Below are 16,718 nucleotides of genomic sequence, written 5' to 3' on the forward strand. Positions count from 1 at the left end.
AGGGAGGAGCAGCACCTTGCACTCCAGCCATCCACCACTGGGAGAACTATCCCGAGGGGCTGATTCCTGCCAGCGTAACATAGAGCAGCCCCAGGAACGTGGGAGCAGACAGGTGACTTCGTTACCTGTCCCCTGCCTGCCTGTGCACGGCTCCCCTGGGCCCCAGCACCCGGCCCAGCAGGCTCAGTTGGATTGTCTCCAGTTACACAGGGCGATGACACTGATCTAAATGACCAGCCCTTCCCAGCATCCAGCCCCCCAGGATGGGCCGCCGGCTCCCCATGCCTGGAGTGGAGGGAAGCACTGCGTGGGAAGACACTGATCTAAATCCGAAAGAGCTGGGCTGGCAGCCCCCGGCCATTGGATACACGATGGGCAGCTCAGCGAACCCAGCCTGCTGCCCTGTGATACTGCATCAAAGAACCCGCCTAGCTGGAGGCCCTTCGTTCTGTCTAGTTAGTGATTTATTGAGGACAGGGTACTCGTACAAGGGGAGAGTTTAGATCCTACAGGAGTCTTTTCACTGCAGCTGCCTCCCGGTTTGGAGGACGGGCTGGGGGCGAAGGAGGATGGTGAGAACCCAGGGTACGTCGGACAGGTTAATAGTCACTACGTCCTCTAGGAGACACTATGGCAACTCTCAGTCCTTGAAGTGCTGCAGATGGGACCTTTCCGAGACATCCCCTCACCCAGGCCAGCAACTCCTCGGAGCCGTGCCAGGGAACTGCGACTGGAAGGTGCCCGTGGCCTTGGTGACTCTCCAGCAAAGGCAGGAGAGCTCCCTAAGAAGCCACATCGGCCGGCCACAGCACAAACGTCCTTGCTGGGTATCAAACACGCCCATGGCAGGCATGAAGATGCCCCGCTCCATCTCATGTGCAGACACAGACTAAAGTAACAACATTTGGTCTTGGGAGACGCCAAAGGAACAATCTCTACTGCTTCCCTCGGGGCTGGTGGAGCTTAGCAAGGCGTGCCCAGGGCCACGATCGGGGGAGGCGACTCCCTGGGCTTGTCGAAGAAGATGGAGGAGGACATCTCCGTCTTCAGCTTGCTGTCTGAGCTGCTGCCCTCGCTGGAGGCCGCGTCCTGGCTACACTCCTCACAGCAGCAGCAGCAGCAGTCCATGAAGGCCTGCCCCAGTGGCTTGCAGAGGCAGAGAAGCAGCACGGGGGTGACGGAGCACTTGAAGAACAAGAAGAACTGGTTGATGAGGCTGAGCATGTCCAAGGTCTGCTTGGACATATCCGGGGACAGGTAGGCCACCACGACGTTGCAGATGTTCTCGGGGATGGTGCACAGGCCATAGATCACCGTCAGGCCTATGACGGTGCAGTTGAGCTGCCTCTCGCACTGGCCGTGTTTGGACCCCCGGCACTCCGCCTTCTTCTCGGTGCTGCTGATCCTTCGGGTCACCAGCTGGCAGCTCACGGTGAAGAGGATGGGCAGGCAGAAGTAGCAGCCGAAATACCACCACATCCTGGCGTTTTGGTAGGTGAGGACCAGGGAGTAGACGGACTCCGGCAGCTCCAGTGAAGGCTTCATGGTGCAGTACTCGGTCACCACCCCGGAGACTGGCGATGTGTCCTGCGTCAGCTGCCAGAGGAGAATCTCCGGCACAGAGAGGGTCATGGAGCCCACCCAGATGACCGCCAGCTTGGCAATGATAGACTGGCACTGCTCTATGGGCCGCATCTTGAGCTGAGGGCTGGTCGCTGCGTGGAACCTGTCGATGCCCAGGGCACAAAGGCTGAAGGTGGTGACACCTAAGGAAGACACCTGGGGACATGGAAGAAGAGACAGGCTGGGGTCACTGTGTGGCACTAAATGGAGACAGGGTTGCATTGGCCAGAGACACATCAGGCCTTTACAGCTGGTGAGATGGAAGTTTGCAAGGCGGCTCTTTGCTGGTCAGTGAGAACACTGCTGAGCCAGAGTTTAAGGGGTTTCCCAGGGCTTGTGCCCCAAATCTGACCCACCTGCCAAAGTTTGACCATTTCCCAGATTCCAAAGCCCTGAATTTCTAAAGCAGCCACTGAGGAATTAATAACCACACATCACAACAGTTCCCAGCCACCCGCGTGTTTGTTAAGGGGCCAAGAACACCATTTCCTGCTTCTTCTGCAGCAGTGGGGAGCACTCTGAGGGCAGGAGCAAGGGCTCCAGGGGAGGTGAAAGTACAGCTACAAACCCAGTTTACACACACATTCCTGTGAGTGACTGTGCAATGCAAGTGCCTAAGAGGTGCCTGCAGCCAGAGACATAACTGCACCTTCAGAGCACGGCACGGACATTACAGGGAGCCTCACCGCACCTGGGAGGGAGCTCGAGCTGCCCCCAGGGAGTAAACTGAGGCAGAGGGATTCAGTGACTTGCCTGAGGCTGCCCAGGGAGTCCAGCGGCAGAGCCAGGAGGGTTTGAGCCCCTGTGCTCATCCCTCCAGGCCAGGGCTCTCTTTTTTCACCCGCTTGACTAGAATGCCTGTCCCGCGTGCCCCTCCCATAACAGCTCCAAAGAGCGCGGACGAGGGGTTGGAAGCTCACTTAAGCGTGTGCTTGATTGGTTGTTTGAAAAGGGCGGGAACTGGGAGTGCTTTGTTCCAGGTGAGCCTTAAGTGGGCCTGACTGTATAAAAAGCCAGTCAGCTGCGAACCAGCTGAGCAGCGAACAGCACAGCAGCGAACAGAAGGAGTTGGCCTGGGGAGAGCCCGCTGAGGCTTACATCTTGCCGGATTCTCTGAGTAATTACTACAACTCCTGAGGAAGCTTGTAGAAGGAAGGTAATATGGATGGGGGGTGTTCAGCTGTTGTGACCTACACTGGATGTGCCATGTTTGTCTTTCTTCCACAGGACAGATGTGACTTTGTCTGTACAAAGTGCAAGCTGGTCTCCATACTGGAAAAGAAGATTCAAGGTCTGGAGAAACAGGTATCGACCCTGTGTTGCATAAGAGAAACTGAAGATTTCCTGGACGGACATCAGAATATGCTCCTACGGACACAAGGTTCTGAAGATTCAGAGCAGGCTGCGCAGCAGGGACAGGACGACGGTGAAGAAATTTGGCATCATATGACCTCCAGAAGAAAAAAGGGGAACGTCTATGTACCAGCAACGCCGGTACAGATAAGTAACCATTTTCATGTTCTCTCCACAGGTACTAAGGCGGAGAGTGGACTAGATGATACGTCTGAGGGAAGGGAGCAGAAGGAGACTCCACCGATTGGAAGGCATGAGATGCACTGTCCTAGGGATGGGGGTTCCACGACCACCGCTCCCAAGAGAAGGAGGCGGGTGGTGGTGGTCGGGGACTCTCTCCTCAGGGGGACTGAGTTATTTATCTGCCGCCCCGACCGGGAAAACCGAAAAGTCTGCTGCTTGCCAGGAGCTAAGATTCTCGATGTGACGGAGAGACTGCCGAGACTCATCAAGCCCTCGGATCGCTACCCCTTCCTGCTTCTCCACGTGGGCACCAATGATACTGCCAAGAATGACCTTGAGCGGATCACTGAAGACTACATGGCTCTGGGAAGAAGGATAAAGGAGTTTGAGGTGCAAGGGTGTTCTCGTCCATCCTCCCCGTGGAAGGAAAAGGCCTGGGTAGAGACCGTCGAATCGTGGAAGTCAACGAATGGCTACACAGGTGGTGTCGGAGAGAAGGCTTTGGATTCTTTGACCATGGGATGGTGTTCCAAGAAGGAGGAGTGCTAGGCAGAAACGGGCTCCACCTAACGAAGAGAGGGAAGAGCATCTTCACAAGCAGGCTGGCTAACCTAGTGAGGAGGGCTTTAAACTAGGTTCACCGGGGGAAGGAGACCAAAGTCCTGAGGTAAGTGGGGAAGTGGGATACCAGGAGGAAGCACGAGCAGGAGTGCGTGAGAGGGGAGGACTCCCGCCTCATACTGAGAAAGAGGGACGATCAACGAGTTATCTCAAGTGCCTATACACAAATGCACGAAGCCTGGGAAACAAGCAGGGAGAACTGGAAGTCCTGGCAAAGTCAAGGAATTATGATGTGATTGGAATAACGGAGACTTGGTGGGATAACTCACATGACTGGAGTACTGTCATGGATGGATATAAGCTGTTCAGGAAGAACAGGCAGGGCAGAAAAGGTGGGGGAGTAGCACTGTATGTAAGGGAGCAGTATGACTGCTCAGAGCTCCGGTACGAAACTGCAGAAAAACCTGAGAGTCTCTGGATTAAGTTTAGAAGTGTGTGCAACAAGGGTGATGTCGTGGTGGGAGTCTACTATAGACCACCGACCAGGGGGATGAGGTGGACAAGGCTTTCTTCTGGCAACTCATGGAAGTTACTAGATCGCAGGCCCTGGTTCTCATGGGAGACTTCACTCACCCTGATATCTGCTGGGAGAGCAATACAGCGGTGCACAGACAATCCAGGAAGTTTTTGGAAAGTGTAGGGGACAATTTCCTGGTGCAAGTGCTGGCGGAACCAACTGGGGCAGAGCTCTTCTTGACCTGCTGCTCACAAACTGGGAAGAATTAGTAGGGGAAGCAAAAGCGGATGGGAACCTGGGAGGCAGTGACCATGAGATGGTCGAGTTCAGGATCCTGACACAAGGAAGAAAGGAGAGCAGCAGAATACGGACCCTGGACTTCAGAAAAACAGACTTTGACTCCCCGAGGGAACTGATGGGCAGGGTCACCTGGGAGAATAACATGAGCGGGAAAGGAGTCCAGGAGAGCTGGCTGTATTTTAAAGAATCCTTATTGAGGTTACAGGGACAAACCATTCCGATGTGTAGAAAGAAGAGTAAATATGGCAGGTGACCAGCTTGGTTTAACAGTGAAATCCTTGCTGATCTTAAATACAAAAAAGAAGCTAACAGGAAGTGGAAGATTGGACAAATGACCAGGGAAGAGTATAAAAATATTGCTCGGGGATGCAGGAGTGAAATCAGGAAGGCCAAATCACACCTGGAGTTGCAGCTAGCAAGAGATGTTAAGAGTAACAAGAAGGGTTTCTTCAGGTATGTTAGCAACAAGAAGAAAGTCAAGGAAAGTGTGGGCCCCTTACTGAATGAGGGAGACAACCTAGTGAGAGAGAATATGGAAAAAGCTAAGGTACTCAATGCTTTTTTTGCCTCTGTCTTCACGAACAAGGTCAGCTCCCAGACTACTGCACTGGGCAGCACAGCATGGGGAGGAGGTGGCCAGCCCTCTGTGGAGAAAGAAGTGGTTCGGGACTATTTAGAAAAGCTGGACGTGCACAAGTCCATGGGGCCGGATGCGCTGCAACCGAAAGTGCTAAAGGAGTTGGCGGATGTGATTGCAGAGTCATTGGCCATTATCTTTGAAAACTCATGACGATTGGGGGAGGTCCCAGATGACTGGAAAAAGGCTAATGTAGTGCCCATCTTTAAAAAAGGGAAGAAGGAGGATCCTGGGAACTACAGGCCAGTCAACCTCACCTCAGTCCCTGGAAAAATCATGGAGCGGGTCCTCAAGGAATCAATTCTGAAGCACTTAGAGGAGAGGAAAGTGATCAGGAACAGTCAGCATGGATTCACCAAGGGCAAGTCATGCCTGACTAATCTAATTGCCTTCTATGACGAGATAACTGGCTCTGTGGATGAGGGGAAAGCAGTGGACGTGTTGTTCCTTGACTTTAGCAAAGCTTTTGACACTGTCTCCCACAGTATTCTTGCCAGCAAGTTAAAGAAGTATGGGCTGGATGGAATGGATTACTAAGGTGGAGAGAAAGTTGGCTAGATTGTCGGGCTCAACGAGTAGTGCTCAATGGCTCCATGTCTAGTTGGCAGCTGGTATCAAGTGGAGTGCCCCAAGGGTCGGTCCTGGGGCCGGTTTTGTTCAATATCTTCATAAATGATCTGGAGGATTGTGTGGATTGCACCCTCAGCAAGTTTGCAGATGACACGAAACTGGGAGGAGAGGTAAATACGCTGGAGGGTAGGGATAGGATACAGAGGGCCCTAGACAAATTAGAGGATTGGGCCAAAAGAAATCTGATGAGGTTCAACAAGGACAAGTGCAGAGTCCTTCACTTAGGACGGAAGAATCCAATGCACCACTTACAGACTAGGGACTGAATGGCTCGGCAGCAGTTCTGCAGAGAAGGACCTAGGGGTGACAGTGGACGAGAAGCTGGATATGAGTCAACAGTGTGCCCTTGTTGCCAAGAAGCCCAATGACATTTTGGGATGTATAAGTAGGGGCATTGCCAGCAGATCTAGGGACGTGATCGTTCCACTCTATTCGACATTGGTGGGGCCTCATCTGGAGTACTGTGTCCAGTTTTGGGCCCCACACTACAAGAAGGATGTGGAAAAATTGGAAAGAGTCCAGCGGAGGGCAACAAAAATGATTAGGGGACTGGAACACATGAGTTATGAGGAGAGACTGAGGGAACTGGGGATGTTTAGTCTACGGAAGAGAAGGAGGGGGGATTTGATAGCTGCTTTCAACTACCTGAAAGGGGGTTCCAAAGAGGATGGCTCTAGACTGTTCTCAGTGGTAGCAGATGACAGAACGAGGAGTAATGGTCTCAAGTTGCAGTGGGGGAGATTTAGGTTGGATATTAGGAAAAACTGTTTCACTAAGAGGGTGGTGAAACACTGGAATGCGTTACCTAGGGAGGTGGTGGAATCTCCTTCCTTAGAAGTTTTTAAGGTCAGGCTTGACAAAGCCCTGGCTGGGATGATTTAATTGGGAATCGGTCCTGCTTTGAGCAGGGGGTTGGTGACCTCCTGAGGTCCCTTCCAACCCTGATATTCTATGGTTCTATGATTCTATGATTAAGGCAACGCAGCAGCTGAAAACAAGGGGGAGACCCAGGCTCACGAGTGGCCGCATGCCTTCGGACCACCACCAGGCTCCTTGCAGGCCTTCCCATCCCTCGTTATCCACTCCCCCGTGTGCTGAACAAGCCCAAGCTGTTGTTGTCCAAAATCAGCCCCTGGGCATTTCCGCTGCATTGAGAAACCCAGGAAAAACGTCTCCCTCTGCCAAAGGAAGAGGACACAATTGGTTGGAAAAAATGCCAAGTTCTGGGAGGGTTCAGAGAGAAAATAAACACCATCAGCCACTCTGCAGCCACCACGCCAGCACTGCCCACTCACTCGCAACCCCAATCCCACAGCCCTTGTGCTAAAGAAACGGTCACTGTCCGTGCACAACTGTTCACACACACGTGCGCTCGCTGGGCTCCACCGTTCCCCAGAGTCCTAGATCCCAAGGGACCATTGGGAGCAGCTAGTCTGACCCCTGTACAGCGCAGGAAAACCAGAGCCCATCCCCGAACTAACTGCTTGTGGAGCTAGAAGAGATCTTTTAGAACAACATCCAGTCTTGATTTAAAATTTGCCAGGGAAGAATCCACCACAGCCCTTGGTAATTTGTTCCAATGGTTAATTATCCTCCCAGTTAAAAAATTACAGGCTTTCCAGTCTGCATGTGTCTAGCTTCAACTTCCAGCCATTGGACTGTGTTAGACCTTTAGCTCCTAGGCTAAAGAGCCCATGATCAACTCCTCGTTCCCCATGTAAGGTGCCACAAGTACTCCTTTTCTTTTTACAGATCAAGTCACCCTTCAACCTTCTCTTTGTTAAGGTAAATCGCTGGAGCTCCTTGCGTCTCTCCCTATAGGGCAGGTTTTCTAATCCATCTCACAGCTCTCTCTGAACCCTCTCCGATTTATCAACATCCTTCAACAGCAAAATCCTGCAGACACCAGAACTGGACACTGTAAACCAGCAGTGGGCAACCCCCTGCCAAGCACACATGGCCCTTTCTGACCTCTGCAAGGGAAGTTCTCAGTGCTCAGCAAATATCTGACATTGGTCCCTTTTTTTTTTTTTAAACCAACTTTTAACATTTAAAAAAAGTTACTCCCCTGGGGATGCTGGCACAGGCCCTTCTGGGGATGGCAGGGTGCTGCCCACCGCCATCCTGTACTCAGCCCTCACTCCAGCATGTCCACACCATCCGTCTAAGCAGTGCCGCCGGGGTGCTCACCACCCCCGCACTGGCTGTTGCATCATCAGCAGAGACACAAGGACGTTCCTTCTGCAGCGGTCCCTTCCTGCCCAGCGCTCTCACCTCCGCCCGCCTCCCTGCCTGCTTACATCAGCGTCCCCTCACCCTGATCCCAGCGCGTCCCCTGGGACCCCTGCCTGGGTCCCTCAGCTGTTGCTATCGGTATTCCAGTGCTGTCCACACCAGCTCATGGCCCCGTTGCACCAGGCGCTGCACACACACAGACAGTGAGAGCTCGCAGTTGAACTCTGATGCCGTGGGAGCTCATTTTGAATGCGGGGGTGGAGCATCAGGGGCAGTGGTACAGAACGGGAGGTCAGGGTGTCTCTCTCGCCGGGGACAGCTGCTGCCAGCCCCGGTTCCACCACCCCAATTCCTTCCTGCTGCCCGGCCTGATCCCACATGCTCCAGTCACTCCGGGCATGGGGGGCAGAACACAGATCGCAATATTTCCACTTGCGGGTGCTTCCCCTCAGCCTGCCACCCCCACCCCCCACCCCCAGTTCTGCCACCTCTGGTCTAACTGGACAAGAGAAAGGATGGGCGGTTCTAAGCTATGGGGCACCGAGAAATTAAGGGCCCCTCTATTCAGCAGCTGGGAGGGCGCTACGCAGTGCGGGAAGACAGACCTGTGCTAGGTGGAGCAATGCAACCACGGTAGCTCACAGTAGCTGCCAGGTACGTCCCCGGGGGTCGGGCAGGATTGGATTTGGATGGCTGGCCAAGTGGCACGCGGCTAGTTTTAGGTCCTAGCTTAAGCGGAGCTGGTGCATCTGGACGTTTACCCGAGCTGGGCAGATGTACCTTTAGGGACCGGACCAATCTCCAGGGATGCAGCCCGGCTCTTGGAACTCGGCTACAGGAAAGAATGGCCCCAGCTGGGCTAAATCAGTGTGAAACTGGATTGGGGTACATCAGTGCAGCCCCCCATGTGGACATTCTTAAACTGGAATAAGAGCACCCACCCCCGGGGGGCTGTATCGGCATCAGAACCGATGTAGTCACAGCGGGGCCACTTCCTTGTGCAGACAAAGCCTTCGCCCCAAGAAAGCCGGCTACGGAGCACTACGCTAGGGAGAGGAAGAGGTTCGTGGCTGCTGGGACTGTGGGAGCCCCCCTGGCCTGGCCTGCACCCCCAACATGCCCTACCCCTCCCATTGCCAGGGCCTGACCCTTCCTCAAGCCAGGAGGCAGGAGGGCAGCTCCTGAAGGTGGCCATTCAGCACTCCAGTCCAAGGGTGGCTGCACCTTGTGTAGACAGACGCCAGCTGGCTTTGAGCTAGCTAGCGCCGGTAACCCAGCCACCCGAGTACAGACCCAGGGTCCGGACGGACTCGTCCAGCCCATGCTGCCGTGGCCTCGCGGCTACTCTTATTGCCGCTAGCTCGGAGATGCCAACCGTGGTGCAGTCACTCCGCTGGCTGCAGCGTGGACGGACCCAGAGTCTCTGCGGGGCAGGACATGCAGCAGCCAGGACCCAGCCTCCCGGCGCGGGACCCACTGCAGCACGTTCCTGGGCTTCTGAAGGCTAGAGGAGGAGCTGGGTTGAGCCCGCTCTAGCTGCCTCACTAAGCCTAGCACACTACCGAGCCATTTGCTTCCAAACCCAGCAACCGCCCGCCTCCTGCGGGCCCCCCCCCCCCGAAAGGACCAACACTGGCCAGGGACTGAGCTACGCCCCCCTCCCCAGGCTCTGAACCCTGCACCCCTCTGAACTTCTAGCACAGAGGTGGGCAAACTACGGCCCGCGGGCCACATCCGGCCAGTGGGAGCGTTCTGCCCGGCCCCTGAGCTCCTGCCCTGGGAGGCTCGCCCCCAGCCCCTCCCACGCTGTTCCCCCTCTCCCGCAGCCTCAGCTCTGGGCGGGGGCGGCTGCGAGCTCTTGCCGGGCAGTGCAGCTGCAGAGCCCGGCCTGACCCTGTGCTCTGTGCCGCGCGGTGCGTGTCTGGCTCCAGCCGGGCGGCGCGGCTGTCTGTCCTGGTGCAGCCGCCCCCCCAGCCACCGGTGCTCCAGGCAGCACAGTAAGGGGGCAGGGAGCGGGGAAGGGGGGTTGGATAGAGGGCAGGGGAGTTCGGGGGGTGGGGCAGGGGCCGGGGAATGGGGGGGTTGAATGGGGGCAGGGGTTCCGGGGGCAGTCATGGAGAAGGGGTGGTTGGATGGGGCAGGGGTCCTGGGGGGGCAGTCAGGAAGGGGAGGAGGAGTTGGATGGGGTGGCGGGGGGCAGTCAGGGGCGGGGGTTCCGGGGGCGGTCAGGGAACAGGGGCGGTGGATGGGCCAGGGGGGCAGTCAGGAAGGAGGGGGGGGTTGGAAGGGGTGGCGGGGGCAGTCAGGGGTGGGGGTTCTGGGGGCAGTCAGGGAGAAGGGGTGGTTGGATGGGGTAGGGGTCCTGGGGGGGGCAGTCAGGAAGGGGAGGAGGAGTTGGATGGGGTGGCGGGGGGCAGTCAGGGGCGGGGGTTCCGGGGGCGGTCAGGGAACAGGGGCGGTGGATGGGCCGGGGGGGCAGTCAGGAAGGGGGGGGGCTGGATAGGGTGGTGGGGGGCAGTTAGGGGTGGGAGGTCCGGGGGCAGTCAGGGGACAGAGATCAAGGGGGGGTGGATGGGGCAGAGGTCCCGGGGACGCCGTCAGGGAACAGTGGTGGTTGGATGGGGCAGGAGTCCCTGGGGGGCTGTCAGGGGGCCAGAAAAAGGGGGGGTTGGATAGGAGGCGGGGGCCGGGCCACGCCTGGCTGTTTGGAGAGGCACAGCCTGCCCTAACCGGCCCTCCATACAATTTCTGAAACCCAGTGCGGCCCTCGGGCCAAAAAGTTTGCCCGCCCAGGTGCTAGGGTGACCTAGGAGCAATCTGGAGGCCAACCAGTGAACCTGGCCAGCTGCAGGTCTCGAGGGCCGGGGGGGGGGGAGCCCCAGCAGTACGTTGTTAAGACACGGCCCATGAACACAGCCCCAGCGCCCAGCCTAGATCCCCCCAGAGAGAGCAAGTGGTGACCAATGCAGCAGCGCCTGGCTGAGCGCATACTACGCCCCCCGTCAGACTGACACTGCCCAACACCGAGGCCCATTATCCCGGCTACCTCCGCCACTGAATGCGTCCTTACAGCAGCCTGACCGCAGGGGGCTGTGCCGGCTGCATCACTTGCAGCTGGGCGCACCACCGGGGCCGCTCCCCGCCCTCCCGGAGCAGCCTCCAGCCCCCGGCCCGGGACGTACAGCATGAGGTGTCCGAGCACCATTCGGCAGGGATGGGATTCCTCCCAGGGCAGTGGGCCCAGCATAACGCCCAGGCCCGCCCAAGCCCCGGGGGAGCCTCGCACCGGCCCCTGCACTGGGTGTATTTCCAGGTATTTCCCGCTGTGACGAAGTGGGACTGTTCTTAATGTTTCCTCTGAATAGTGTGGGGGTGCCTCAGTTTCCCCTAGGCAGTTCTTAAGTACCTAGGGGGTGGGGTAAGGGTGTATGATCATTGCAGAGCCCTAGAGGGCAGGTGTGTGCAGGGGTCTGGACGCAGAGAATGGCCGACACCCTGTTTCCTGGCAACTGGTGGCCTGGGCCCTTCCCCCCTGCAAGGTGAGAGCTAAAAGGTCGGAGAACAAAGGAATCAGGTGCCCTCATGGCCCGGGAAAGGGACAAAGCCCAGAGGAGGAGGGGCTGGAGGGAGTTTCAGTTGGGGGCTGGCTGGGACATGGAGTGAAGGGCAGACGTGGTTGTCTGGCTCACTGACCTAGCTGAGGGGTCCTGTTCTCTGCACGTACAAGCTCTGTGTTAGACCATGTTCCTGTTGTCTAATAAACCTCTGTTTTACTGGCTGGTTGAGAGTCACGTCTGACTGCGGAGTTGGGGTGCAGGACCCTCTGGCTTCCCCAGGACCCCGCCTGGGTGGACTCGCTGTGGGAAGCGCACGGAGGGGCAGAGGATGCTGAATGGTCCGAGGTCAGACCCAGGAAGGTGGAAGCCGTGTGAGCTGTGTGTCCTGCAGACAGGCTGCTCACAGGAAGGAGACTTCCCCAGAGTCCTGCCTGGCTTCATGGGGAGCAGTTCCAGAGCATGGCCCGGGGACTCCACGACACCCGCATTGCCTTGCAGCACGTTATTGCACGAGGCAGAAACTACAAAGACCACCCCCCGCCCTGGCCCCGCGGAGCCGAATAGGTGCTGGTTCGTTAGCCATTATGAATTACATTGCGTTCCAGCTGCGCATGTCCAGGACCGCACTGTAAGGGCTGGACAGACGCAGCGCCCGATGCCAGGCCCTGCCACGTGCAGGTCAGTCGAAGGGATTGGCAACCTGCAGCAGTTGCGGAGATCCAGGTGCCGAGTGGCTTCAGGAGGGAAGGGATGCTACACCAGAGCATTAATTTCCTCGCCCGGCTGACCGGAGGAGGGGGCATCGGGTGGCTACATACCGGCTGCCTTCACTTGCCTTCTCGGTAAACGCTGATGATGAACAGGAAAAGACTGGTTTGCGATGGAAGAGGAAACAGATGGTTGCAGACGTTTCCTGACTCCAGTCTAACCTTTCTGTGCCTCTGGCACTGCCGAGGCAGGGCTGAGATGTCTCCCACCATGGCAGCGAAGTGCTGGACTCTCCTGAACAGGGATGTGCGGGAGGTTTTTGGAGGCTGCATTTCGGTGAGGCTGAGACCAGCGGATTTCACAGCGAAGAGCTTCAGAGAGCTCTGGGGAATGTGACCAACTTCCCGGCCTGCCATGCACCAGGCACATCCAGCAGCCTGCGGCCAGTCCCGAATTGACTCCTTGGGACAGATCTCTAGCTGGTGCACAGCACCAGAGCTCCACTGACACCAGGGCGGCGACGGTCGACCCACATCAGCTGGGGATCCGGCCCGTTGACTCCAATGGACCTCTGGCCGATGACATGAGGCAGGGGCCCCAGGGGGGCAGTCAGGAAGGATCCGGCCCCCCATGCGCAGCAGCTGCATGCAGGCTGGCTGCAGGGTCCCTCCCGTGACAATAGGGAGTGGGGTTCTCTGTTCTCACTGGCACCAGCTCTATGCTAGAGTGACGCCAGGGATGCTATCAGGGTGAGGGAGGGGAGACTCGGACTCCCCGGCTGCAGCAGGTCCAGCGCCAAGCTCCCGGCCCCCAGACTCACTTTCGAGCCCCCCTCCCCCATGATCTCAGTGCGGCTGGCAGGGGCAAGCAGAGGCTGAGTCGGGGATGGGTTTTCCTCGGCTCGCATGCACGGGTTCTCCAGGGTAACCTCCCTCACAATGCCCCTCTCCCCACCCTCCCGCCTTCATCCCTGGGGTGGCCCAGGAAAGACACTACCGGCGGCTCAGCTTGACTCTTTGAACTAGCCAGAGGCACAAGCCCCCAGCCCTTGAGCAGCCCTGCCAGGACCAGGTACCCTGAGGCTGTGGGGTCTGCACTGCCGAGGCGTGATTGCAGCACGTGCAGACACAGCGGTGACCTAGCGAGCTGGAGTATGGGCAGTACGGCAGCTGCAGGCTGAATAATTTCCCAGGGTCCTGGGTGGGCTGGTACCAGGCCCCTGGAGGCTGGGGAAGGGGCAGGTTGCCCTGGGCCCCCTGTTTCAGAGGGCGCCTAGGCCGAGTGGCATTGTGACCTAGTGTGCAGGGTCACAGGGCCACTCAGGTTTGGCCTGGCTGCCCCTCCGGGGTGATGGCGGGATGGCTGGGCTGGGACACACCTGAGGCCGCCAGGTTGTAACACCTGGAGCAGGGAGCTGGGCCCAGCCTCGCAGGATGGGAGCAGCTGCTGTGGGGTGAGCGTGAGGCTGGAACACCCCCGCCCCCCCCCTCAGTCATAAGTTTTTTGGAAGGGTTGGGGGGGCCTGGGTTTCAGATTTTGCCTCTGTCCCCCCAAAACCTCTGTGCAGCCCTGGCTGCAGCCCATGGTGCTGCAGCTTCCCTGCCGTGGGTCATTTCTCTAGCTAGATCAATGCTAGCTCGGGTCTGTCTATGGCCCGACCCTGCGTCAGCTTCTGTCTCCCCCAGCGAGGACACGACCCCCACCCCAGCCCTGAATCCAGCTCTCCTGACCGCGCGGAAGCTGGGACAGAGGCGCTGCGGCTCCAGCTCTTTCAGTCCAGCCCGTTTTCCTGCGTATTGGGCGAGCGCGGACGGGGAGAGACGTGACTCTGTGAAAATGGCACCTCAGTGTGTCTGTTTATTCTGAACACAAGGTGCTGATCTGGCCCACATCACTGTACTACCCCCCTGGCTCAGCCTGCCCTCCATGAGCGACAACTCCGCCTGCCCTCTGGCTAGCCACCCGCACACCCCGCCGCGACACAGGCCTGGCACTAGCAGGCTGCGAGCGTGGGGGGTAGAATGGGGGTCCACTCGTCCCTAGCTGGCAGGGCTGGCAGCAGTCCAAGCCACTGGCTACAATCCCGCAGCTGGGGTGCTGAGAGCCAGGCCCCTCGCTTTGGGTGCCCAGATCAGGGTGCCTGGTTTCCAGAGGGCTAGTGTGGACGCCCCGCACCACTGGGGACCAGGCCACTTATTTAGGTGCCAACTGTTAGGGGCCCAAGAGCGAGGAGGTCTCTGCTGTGTCTCTGGTCCGTTAGCAAAAGCAGACCCCTGGGCGGGAATGAGGGAGGATTTTACAGTCCCTTTTCTCACCCTACACAGCCCGTGTGGCTCTGGGAGCCCCAGACTACAGCCTGAGGGGGTGGGGTGACCAGACAGCAAGTGTGAAAAATTGGGACAGGGGGTGGAGGGTAATAAGTGTCTATATAAAACAAAGCCCCGAATATTGGGACTGTCCCTATAAAATCAGGACATCTGGTCACCCTACAAGGGGACTGGGGTTGTGGTTGCTCCATACAGGGCCTGTCCCACACTCGCTGTCTGAACCCAGATGTCTGGGCCACAGGCGAGGCTTAAAGTGCTGGGCCGTATGGGGGACCTACACCAGCACAAGCCCGGAGGGGTGAAGTGGCACTCAGAGGGGTTGTGCTGGGTCCCTGCACCGGGCGAATGGCACTGCGGGAGCGGGCATACATCATCTGCCGGAGCCCCCGCCGGCCCCTTACCTCCATGAAGGGCACGATGCGGCAGGAGATGTCCCCCAGAAGCCTCTTCTTGGTGATCTCGTTGAAGATGACCATGGGGAGGCAGAAGAAGAGGACGAGGAAGTCCCAGAGAGCCAGGCTGGCTAGGATGGAGTTCCAGGCACTCTTCAGGTAGTAGCTGTGCCAGACGATGCACATGACCGACAGGTTGCCGATGATGCCCACGGCGAAGACAATGAGCGAGAGGAACATCACAGCGTAGGCGCTGTAAGAGTTCTCCGTCACCGGGTACAGGGGGTTCTGGATCTGCAGACGCTTGTCTGGCGCCGTGGGGTGGTTGCCACGGGGGTCTGTGCCTTGCAGGTCTGTGTGGGTCCCGTCTCGGTGCTCAGCAGGGTCTGTGCTGGATGGCACCAGGGGCTTGGTTGGCTGTAGACTGGCTGGGTTGATGGGCCGGGGGAACTCCACCCTTATCCCCGGCATGTACTGCTGGACTGACTTGGAGTCCTCGTCCTTGGTCCCTCTGCGCAGCCGCTCCCCCGTCAGCCGTTCTGAGGCTGGCGGGACCCGGTGACCGTCCCGTGGGTGCCACACCTTCCCAGGTGACCCCAACAGAACATCGTCTGGTAGGTCAGGCCCCAGACCACCTCCTCCGTCCCCGTGCTCCTGCCCGGGATGTGCACGGCGTCCCCGGATCAGCGGGGCAGTGCCCAACTTCGCCATGGCCCCTGAGGTCTGCAGCACCAGCAGTGAAAGCATGAGAGACCACGGCAAAGGCATCGCTCCCTTGGCACCAGCTCCACCGCGCCTGCAAAGCAGAGGTGACCCCAATCCCGGGGCTGCGGAGAGACGGAAAATTCCCCAACTTGAAGGAGGAGTGGAGGAGCCGCGTGGGGTGAGCCGGGAGGCAAGAGAGGCTGCAGGCTGCTCTCCCAGCTCCGACCGCCGCTCTGGGTTCTCCGCAGAGCTCTGGCCAGAATAATAAGAGTTTCCCGCAGCCAAACCGGCCCTTGCCAGAGCCCCGGGCCCTCTGGTGGCCGCAATGCAACTCACCAGAGCAACCGACCAACCCCCCGACCTACCCCACCGAGAGGGGGGCTCTGGGATCACAGGGGGCTGTAGCTGTGGGGACGGGGGACGGGGGGAGCCAGGCCCATGCCGAGTGCGCTCTCCATCCAGAACGCTGCCCATTGCCCAGACAGATGCAGAGTCCCGGGCCAAGCTGCCATCCAGCCGCCTGCAGTATTGCCCCATTCGGGATTAAAATGCAGGTAACGCTACAGCCCCTCTAAGGGAGCGACGTGGGGAGGAAGAAGGAAAAACCTAAAAAACCGAGCAGAAGGCCAAGGCCCACTCCCAAGGGTTGGGACAGCTGGCAGGTGCCCAGAGGACGGGGCTGCTATTCAGAGGCGAAGCAGAGCAGGATGCCAGAGTGGCTCACGAGGGATGTCGAGACGCCTGAGGCACCCATGGCCGTGCAGACAAGGCTAAGACGCGACTCGACCGCCCTGCGCCTGTCGCTCTCCCAGCTCCCTGCTCTCGTCTCGTGTCTCCCGGTTCTTCTCTGACCCTCATCCCCGGGGGTATCTGAGCCCCTGCAGACAGTGACGTGACATGGCTCCTGGCTGGCCCACATGGCTGCGTCTCTCTCATCCTCTTCCCAGGGGGAGCGCTGTGCATGCCATGCTTTGTTCTGGGAGGGTAGTT

The 16,718-nt window shown here is 58.3% G+C and overlaps 1 protein-coding gene and 1 long non-coding RNA gene across 2 annotated transcripts; both read right to left on the reverse strand.

Moving 5' to 3' along the window:
* Positions 1-446: 446 nt before the first annotated feature.
* On the reverse strand, positions 447-16,056 carry GPR37L1 (G protein-coupled receptor 37 like 1). The gene is made up of 2 exons (XM_007054307.3): positions 15,033-16,056; positions 447-1,779 (listed from the first exon to the last, which is right to left on the reverse strand). The coding sequence occupies exons 1-2, from the start codon at positions 15,789-15,791 to the stop codon at positions 964-966; spliced, it is 1,575 nt and encodes a 524-aa protein (XP_007054369.2). The 5' UTR covers positions 15,792-16,056; the 3' UTR covers positions 447-963.
* LOC122463434 lies at positions 2,310-7,879 on the reverse strand. Its single transcript, XR_006286806.1, has 3 exons — positions 7,869-7,879; positions 4,185-4,192; positions 2,310-2,696 (listed from the first exon to the last, which is right to left on the reverse strand). It is a non-coding gene; the product is annotated as an uncharacterized LOC122463434 (long non-coding RNA).
* Positions 16,057-16,718: the final 662 nt, after the last annotated feature.

This window comes from Chelonia mydas, chromosome 21 (genome assembly GCF_015237465.2).
Source record: "Chelonia mydas isolate rCheMyd1 chromosome 21, rCheMyd1.pri.v2, whole genome shotgun sequence".
In the NCBI taxonomy this organism is placed as follows: Eukaryota; Metazoa; Chordata; order Testudines; family Cheloniidae; genus Chelonia; species Chelonia mydas.